Here is an 8,103-nt window from a genome sequence, read left to right on the forward strand (position 1 = left end):
GAGTTGTGTTTTGTTTCATTCACACATCTTTAATTAACATTCAAACTCTAGTAATTAGGTTGTGTTCTTCTCTCAAACGGAAAACACTCTGTTCCACCTTGTGATGTCATGTGATAACACAGGAAGTGCTCCACTGTGTTTTTAAGCTCCATACACTCTCACTAGCATCATTTGGATGATTTCAGGTCTGGAATTGCCCATTTCTACTGAGCTAAACGTAAAAGGAACTGTTAACCTGAAAACTACCACTTCATGACATCACAAGGTGGAACGGAGCATTTTGAGCTTTGGAGATGGAGACAGACAAATAATGCAAGATTAACCAAACATGTGAATTAAACAAAACGCAATTCCAGTCAATGTTGTGTAATATCGGACCTTTAAAATCTGCCTTGAGAATCATTACCATCAGCGGGGTCACCTCTCCGTAGATGTGACCCTGTGTAACTTGGCCCAGTAGCGTCGCTTTCTCGTCTCCATGGAAATTAATACGTTCAATGGTATACAACAACATCTTCATAGAGACGACCAGGCAACAAGAAATCCACCAGAAAACTTATATAGTGTACCTTTAAATCATGTTTTGGCTCGGATTGAGATTTCTGTCTAACTTCTCCAGACACTGTAAAAAAAAAAAAAAAAAAAAAAAAAAAAAGGTCATTTGAGACAAACTCGGCCAATCAAAAGCCTTATCGCAATTTGTGTGCTTAAAGTATATGTAATAAAAATATGTCAGGCACAAATATGGGTTTTCTGCAGGATTAGCTGTTAAATTTTAAGTTTAAATGAATTATTATGAAACAGTTTCATTATTTCTTTTAGTGTTACGTCTGCAATATTACAGGCAGGCTGTAGGAAACTTTAAAAAATGGCGTTGCAGTGTCTGTGTCGTCGTCCAGGTCTGATCCACGGCAAAAGACGAAGTTTAAATCTGTCAACTGGACAAACACTTCTTCAACAATTTGTCCAGTTGACAGATTTAAACTTCGTCTTTTGCTCTGGTGTTGCAGTGTTTCATTTAATTTTGAGATTTTTATTTTATTTTATTTTATTTTATTTTATTTTATTTTATTTTATTTTATTTTATTTTATTTTATTTTATTTTATTTTATTTTATTTTATTTTATTTTATTTTATTTTATTTAAATTTATTTAAATTTATTTAAATTTATTTATTTTTTTTTTGTTGTTTTTTATTTTTATTTATTTATTTATTTATTTCTGCAATATAGATGCACAGTTCTCTCAACAACCTTAAAACTGACTTAAACCTGACAATTATTCTATGAGGCTGACTTTTGCACACAGGCCCACTCTCCCCACCATCTCCATCCGCTCTAGTGCTCCTCTCACGGGTGAATATTCAGGGGCAAAGTAAACACTCGCTGTGCACTATAGGCCCTGGCTTCATGCATGAGCGAGGCTTTTGTACGCCTCTCCTCAAATGGGCCTTCACTTCAAAAGAGCCCAGGACTGCCGCTGCTAACAGCTGGAGAGACGCACCGCTGTGACGCACCGCTGTCAAGTTCAATACGCAGCCACCGTGCAGCTCCAAGGACGAGCCACAAGAGGGCGCCATGCTGTTCCTCCAGTGCCTCACGCCGCTGTGACGAGTGAGTGGCGTTTACAGGAGGTACTGCGTCGAGAAAAAGGTAAGAAACAATAATCCAGTTTAATTACTGAAGTAAAAGCACAGATACTGGAGCAAAGAGATGAATAGAGAAGAGAAAAAAATTAATAAAATAAAAGTAAAGCATCACATGACAAAATCTCCTTAAGTAAAAGTTGAAGCTTTAAAAGTGTACTTCAAGAGTGAAAACTAAAAGTATTTTGTGCAGGTGCTGAGGTGTTATAAAGCTTCAAACGTAGTGATTTTGCAGACACAACTAAATCAACCATTTTTTTTCTCTTTTATTTGTATATTTTTGTTTTCTCAAACTATGAACATGTTAAAAATAAACCCTCTGCCTTTTCAGCAGGTCTCAAACTGTAATAAGAATACTTACTTTTTAGTCCAGTCAAAAATGTAGTGGAGCAGAAAGTACAGATACCTGCTCTCAAATACATGGTGAAGTAAAAGTAAAAAGTATCAGTGTAAATTTTACTTAAGTACGGTACAGATACCTCAATTTTTAACTTAAGTATAGTACTTAACTAGTTTTACTTCATTACGTTCCATCACGGTCTATAGCAAAATCCATTGCACATTACAAGTACATTACTGTGAAAGATTTTCTTAGCATTTCTTAATTTAAAATGTCTTCATGTATTATACATGGCAGGAATGTGCTCATGGTGCCTTGATGTGTCTGTGCTTAAAATTACATTTTATATATCAGGTTGACTACATCAAAATACAATTATGCTAATCTGCTTTTTGTCCAAATAATTTTGTTTTTGCTTGTGCCAGCAGAATAGCTTCAAACCTCATGCGAAACAGAAAGGACAATAGCCGAGTAGTATCACTGAGCTCCTCTGTGAAGTTATGCAGGAACTCAGGTAATGACAGCTCGTCCCCAGGCCATAGGCTCCAACAGAGGTGTCCAGCAGGTTTGGCCCCCAGTGTTTTGACCCTCACATTCATACTGATAATGACAAGCAACAGCCAAAAGTCATTACGTAAATGTATTAAATATACTGGTAATCATTGTGGTCATTCCCAACTGTAAGCACATATAGACAGTGGTGGAAGAAGTACTCAATGTTGTTACTTAAGTAAAAGTATAGATACTGGAGCAAAAAAAAAAAATCAAGTAAAAGTAGTAGTTTTAAAATGTACACATATTTTGAGTTCTTACAAAGCTTCAAATGTAGTGATTTTGACAAAGATGTGTGCTGAATTTTGTTCAACAGAAACAATTGAACCATTTTTTTTTATTTTTTTATTGCTGCTTGTATTTGTAGAATTTTGTTTGCTCAAACTATAAAAGTGTTAAAAATAAAGTGCCATATGAACCATCTCGCACTCTGAGGACTTCAAGGACCGGCCTCCTGCTGGTGCCCAGAGTCAGGACTAAACATGGGGAATCAGCATTTCAGTTTTCTACAGCTAAAACCTGGAACAGTCTTCCTGAGGATGTGAGACAGGCCTCTACTTTGACCATGTTTAAATCCAGACTCAAAATGTCTTTGCTTGGCTGTGCATACGACTGAAAGGTTTTTATTCCGCATGCTTCTCTTTTAATGTTAATTTTATGCTGATTATTTATGATCATTCATGTTTTTATTTGTTGTATTGTAATTTTAATTTAATTTTTATTCTGTAAAGCACTTTGAATTACTTTGTGTGTGAATTGTGCTATACAAATAAACTTGCCTTGCCCTCACTTTGTCACATTCCACCACTGCATACATCACATATTTTATTACGTCTTACCAATTTTCTACTATAACCTATTTGAAGCTAACTATAGACCTGAAGTTGTCACGTTCCCATCCATCATGAATAGGCCTATAACACTTCAATAGCTAATGTAAGTATCAGCCAAAATAGATCCTACATGTGTCATTCTGAACTTTACAAATCATTATTTCAGCATATTTCTATTGACCAGGATATTTGAAGCTAACTGCTAGATGTCTAAAGTTGTCACCTCTCCTTCAGTCAGTGGCCTAATAGTTCAATAACAGTCTGCTGGCTTTACCCCTTTAGGTTCCTGTGCCACTTTTTGGGAAACACTGGGGCATTATCAAAATATGAGCCGCAAAATGGTGATATTCTGGCTCAAAAGAAAAGGTTTGGCTACTTCTTGACCACTGCCAACCATTAGACCTTCATGTAGACTAATACTTTGGTAAGTTATCATCACTTTCCTCCCTCTCCTCTCTCAGGTTCGCCCATGCCGCGGTCCCTCTCCTGTCGCGCCGGTGCGTTTCCAGGGAGACGGGAATGAGACGCGGCAGCACGCAGACTCCGCGCTCTCGCCCCTCCCCTCCGCGCGCTGCCGTCTCCCCTGGCGTGACCAATGGAACATAGAGTCTCCATTGTGCCGGCGACACTTTAATAATCGCCGGGTACAATGTCCAACCTGTCGGTAGCTTCAGGAACCCGGCTCGCCTGTTGGAGCGGGGCTTGTAGGTGGTACGAGGGGGCGAGCGATCGGCGCCAGACCTCAACCCCCGAGACTGCGCGACGAGGAATACATGAATAAAAACACAATGGAGTCACGGCATTTTATCTCCCCAAATCATGTCGTTTCCACACTCTCATCCATTACGAGTCAAAGTCAAGGCAAAGTTGATTTCAGGCGCATTAAATCGAGCTTACTACGAAGTGATTTATGACAGTACAGCAGTTCTTTGACCCAACGTCTCCAAAAATGTTTAAAGAGTTAAGGCTACTAAGTGACCTCCAAAACACAAATGTTTGGCTGGACAAGTTTCATTATGCAGTTTGGCCAATCAAATTAAATTACCAAAATAAAAGTAGCCTATTGTGCCAGTTTGCGTAAAAGTTGAAGACTTTTACGCATGGATGAGCATCAGCGTACTAAACTTCAGTTGGTTTAAGCTTCCTCTGCTTGATGACTGCATTTAAGGTGGTGTATAGAGATTTTTGTAACACCTGAAACCAAATATTTCCTAAAAATAAAAATATTGTGTCCTTGACCGTGCAATTGGGAACATAAAGGCCAATGACTATGCTGAAATGTAGTGCGTAAAAGTTGGATACCCCTGGTTAAAACGTATTGATGTAGGTTATCTGACTTCCAGTGTATTCAGTATCTCGGGCTCTATCTCTGCATTATTATTAACACTTCCATTAAACGCCTATGACACAGGCTGCTGGCTGACTTCACAGGCTTGTGTCATTACGCGCGTTAAATGAGTCACTCTGTTCACCTGCGCTAATAAGCACGCTCCCGTCATCCAGGGCGCACCGTGGAAATTGGTGGAATTGGTCGTTTCCACCTGGTAATTACTGGTGCATTGTTCTTTTGGTCAATTCGGGACGATCACTGGTCACTAATGAGCTGCCTTTGATCAGCGGATACAGGTGACCCCAAGCTGACCTGTGCTGAACGGGGCTACTGTAAATGAGAATGTTTCACGTGTGCGTAAAGTTTGATTTAAAAAATAAATAAATAAATAAATAAATAAATAATCCTATTCAGTGACATCACATCATAAAATATATTAGATCTTTTTTCTCTGGTCTCATAAAAAGTTTTTGCTATATTCTTTGCAATTAAACACGCATTAGGCGATTATAATCTTTCGTTCAGCCGCTGTCTTTCTGTCTTCTGAATGGCGATATAAAATTTAAGTGAAATCTGTTTACTCACAAAATGAATGCAATCATAAACTGTATTTTTTTTTATTTATTACATATTTTTGTCTTCATCGCTCAAGAATGTTCTAGCCAAAACAACATAAGTGCCGTGCGTAAAATGTGCTTACCTCCCAAACTTTGAATTAAACTGACCCGTGGACCGGTTGAGTCATATGTAATAAAATCGATAAGCTGATAAAGTGTGTCAATTCAAAATAAAAACAGGGCATCGATTTAAGTAATCTAATTAGCCTACAAAACCACATCGGCCATAGAACTGCAGCGCGCGCCACGCTCTCTCCAGAAACGCGTTAAAAGCGTGAAGAGTCTGCTCGTGTTTCCTCTCTAGGCCTTTCTATATGGACAGGGCCTCTTTCCTGACAGGGCCTTTCTCCTGACAGGGCCTTTCTCCTGACAGGGCCTTTCTCCTGACAGGGCGTTCCGAGAGCCGGATCAAAAGCCGCTGCACCGCCACAAAAGGAGAGGAAACCAGAGATGCGCTCGGAGTAAAACAGGGGAAGAGCAGGAACCGCGGCTTTATTCAAGTCTCCATTACTTTAGACTGTCCGCAGAGTCCTCACTGTTGCACATTTCACTATTAAAGTTCTCTTTACTTGCGCTTGTTAATGTGGCTGTGAGCTTAGGTCTGTGCAGGACTTTGGATGAGGCAAGTGTACTAAAAGTTGAGGCCACTTAACTACATTTAAGTGACAATAAGAGTACGCTTTAAAAATCTTTACAGTTACATGGACTAATAAATAAATAAACATCTGCTCTTACGGAGGTTTGGAAGCTCATAAAAACAAGAATTCATGATTACAAAACAATCTAATGTGAAGAGTTAAATAGACCTGCGAGGCTCATCTGACAGATCTATAAAGATAGAATTATATTTTTGACAAACACATTTTCAGTTTCAGCCTTCTGACCTCTGGTCTCGTGCTGCCCACACTTCTCACCTATATGGTCTTCCCGTGCACGTGCGTCCTGCGGGAGGTTCTCCTTACGTCCCCTGCGTTAAAGCCTCATAAACTGATGATCTCGTAAACAGTGGCTCGGAGGAGGGAGGGCCGTAATCGGCTCTCTCGGGTCAGCGCCACTCCTCATTGGACGTCCACACGCGACCTGCGCGAGGAGGGGGGCTCCCAGGCGCGTGCCGCTTTTTAAGGAGACGCTGCGTCTAGAGACACCAGAGAAGGAGTCCTGCACGCGACTCTCGCAACTTTAGCGCGTGGACAGTCCGCTGTTTGTGGTTTCCTACAGAGACAGAGAACACCTGTTGCGCCTGCATCATGGACGTCCTACCTGTGATGGAAGACTGGCCCAAAGTGCGCCACAGCACCGCTCTCCTGGGCGGGACAGCCAGCGGGGATCTCGCGCTCGTGGACAGCAGCGGAGACCCACGCGCTTGGCTGGCCCCTTTGCAGCCCGCTGGCACCTGCTCCTCCCCGGAGTACCTGCGCCACTCTCCCTGCCCCAGCACTGGATCTTATGGTAAGAGCCGCTCCATTCACAGTTTTGCACGAGCCTGTTTGAGACTATGGATTCTGGAAACTATGTTTCGCGAACATGCTTTAACGCCGTGTCTGTTCTCTTGTAGAGAGCGTCTCTCCTGGCTCCTCCGGACATCCCAGCCCTCCAAGCTTCAGAAAAACTGCGAAGAGTCCAGCCCCATCGTCAGTCAAGGTGCGGGACTTGTGCCGCCTCAAAGGCGCTGTCAGTGGCTCTGAGGACGGCCCGAGCAGACAGAGAGCGCCCTCCAGTAAACCTACCAACGGCATTCAGAAGCAGAGGCGCGTGGCCGCAAACGCGCGCGAGAGAAGGCGCATGCACGGTCTGAACCACGCATTTGATGAACTGCGCAGCGTCATCCCCGCGTTTGACAACGACAAGAAACTGTCTAAATACGAGACTCTGCAGATGGCGCAGATTTACATCAACGCTCTGGCTGATCTTCTGCAGGGACCCGCTCCGAGCGCATGCGCGGAGGGTTCCAGCGCCGGTTCCCCAAAGGCGGACGTGAGGCTGGGGTCACCGGGAACGTCTGCGCCAGGTGGAGCGTTACCTGCACAAATGAGTGGAGCGTCCTTTATGCCGTTCTCTTCCCTGGAGGAGGCTCTGTGCTCTGCCTCGGACTCTGTGCGTAAAGCCTCTCCAAGGAGCGACGGAGAGTTCTCCCCGCGCTCGCACTTCAGTGACTCTGACGAGAACGCGCTCGAGCTACAGTCCAGTGAAGAGGACGAGCTTCCGGAGCTCACACGCCATCAGCAGCACGTGCCCTTCTGAACTCAAAACTTATTTTATGACCGTCATTCCCAGCTCACGGAGAACTGTGCCCATACACCGTGTCAATAACGAACCTGTTGCTCTGAAGGCCTTAGAAGGGTGACCACGCTCCTCTGCCCTGTTCAGCGAGAAGAAGTCTATTTTTATCTGTAACATAGCCTAAAGATGAAGTCTATTATAGTTGGCCTGATTCGGTTCTGCCAATAGATGTACAGTAATGTCAGTTTCCATGGAGACGCGGCCGGAGCCCTGTGCCATGTTGCGCGCAGCACTGCCATGGGTCCACCGCAACTCCGACCAAAAGTCTTCCAGACTCACGCTGTTTGATACGTGTCATTTTTTTGTAGCAAGTCCCATTTCTGTTTGGAAAATATTTTTAGTTTTTATAACTTTCTTGTATAGACTTTTGTATATTGTTTTGCAACTTCAAAAGTTCATGATGTGCACTTTAAAAGCGAGCCAGAGGCCTGCTCTGTTTGTGTTCTCCCATAATGTGTTTTTTTTGTTTTGTTTTTTTTTTGTTAGTGTAGAAGCGCCAATGGGAT

General features: G+C 42.5%; 1 protein-coding gene across 1 annotated transcript; it reads left to right on the forward strand.

The window, feature by feature from the left end:
- The first annotated feature begins 6,564 nt into the window (after positions 1-6,564).
- Positions 6,565-7,558, forward strand: atoh1a (atonal bHLH transcription factor 1a). The gene is made up of 2 exons (XM_033972595.1): positions 6,565-6,766; positions 6,873-7,558. Exons 1-2 carry the CDS (start codon positions 6,565-6,567, stop codon positions 7,556-7,558), a joined length of 888 nt encoding a protein of 295 aa, XP_033828486.1.
- The last annotated feature ends 545 nt before the right edge of the window (positions 7,559-8,103 follow it).

The sequence above is a fragment of the Periophthalmus magnuspinnatus genome, chromosome 9 (genome assembly GCF_009829125.3).
Source record: "Periophthalmus magnuspinnatus isolate fPerMag1 chromosome 9, fPerMag1.2.pri, whole genome shotgun sequence".
Taxonomy (NCBI): domain Eukaryota; kingdom Metazoa; phylum Chordata; class Actinopteri; order Gobiiformes; family Gobiidae; genus Periophthalmus; species Periophthalmus magnuspinnatus.